This window comes from Penaeus monodon, chromosome 30 (assembly GCF_015228065.2).
Source record: "Penaeus monodon isolate SGIC_2016 chromosome 30, NSTDA_Pmon_1, whole genome shotgun sequence".
Classification (NCBI taxonomy): Eukaryota; Metazoa; Arthropoda; class Malacostraca; order Decapoda; family Penaeidae; genus Penaeus; species Penaeus monodon.
Window position 1 is genome coordinate 3,162,810 of NC_051415.1, and position 945 is coordinate 3,163,754.

General features: G+C 32.3%; 1 protein-coding gene across 1 annotated transcript in view; it reads right to left on the minus strand.

Moving 5' to 3' along the window:
* The window catches only part of LOC119592454 (mitochondrial E3 ubiquitin protein ligase 1-like), a 7,652-nt gene that overhangs the window by 3,861 nt on the left and 2,846 nt on the right, over positions 1-945 (minus strand). Inside the window, exon 4 of the mRNA XM_037941276.1 lies at positions 689-826. Within this exon, the coding sequence (XP_037797204.1) occupies positions 689-826 (138 nt within the window). The remainder of the gene's footprint in view (positions 1-688; positions 827-945) is intronic.

Here is a 945-nt window from a genome sequence, read left to right on the forward strand (position 1 = left end):
GGCTGCTTACAATTAAATATTTACTGAAATTCAAAAATCTCAATCTTTTCCAAAGTCAAAGTTTGATCTTTTTTATTAACTTGTTCCTGGTGTGAACTTATGGCTGAAAACCAGGTTTTTGGTTTGGCACCAGACATCGAGATTAGCTCTACGCTTTGTTTGGCTTTGACTACACTATTTAAGATGCAGAAAAGTCAGGTACTATGCATACTCATGCGAAGATAGAGCATCCTGAAATTGTCTGAAAATTCAAACCTGATCATATTTTGGTAAAAGATAATTCACGGTGTGACTATACGCTACTTGATCTATCACTGATAATTGAAGACTAAAAAAATATCAAAAGGAAATTACATATCACTAGTATAGATTTTATTATTATTACCATCTCCCAAAAAATAATAATCAAAGTTCTAATTAATGATTATTGCAAGTAAATTTTACAATCATGATTTAATCAAAAATGTAAGAATTCTGATTTTCCTAATTATCCTTTGGCATCATTATATAACTCAAAGACCACAAAGAACATCAGAGAACATTATCAAAATTTAATGGTGAATACATAATTATTGTCAATGAACTAGAATTTTTTAACATAAAATTCCATTCTATGTTTGGCACACACATGCATGGCATGTACAAGCACTCACATACACTGCCATGCATGCAACATGCTATCACATACCTCTGTTTGTTGTGTCCCAGTAGATCGAATGCCTTTCATCCAACCCCAGAGGTGGTCTGCAAGGGAGTTGTTAGCGACACCAAATTTGTCACTAACTAGTATCAAGTCAACATCCTCTAGTTTTGCTGGATCTGAAATCTACAAGAAATTATAATGAATTTTAAAGGCAATAAAATACACAAACTGAAAGACAAAATGCATAACCAAAAAAGGAAATGTGTAAAAGGTACAGCACTGAAATAATGCCATTTGTATTT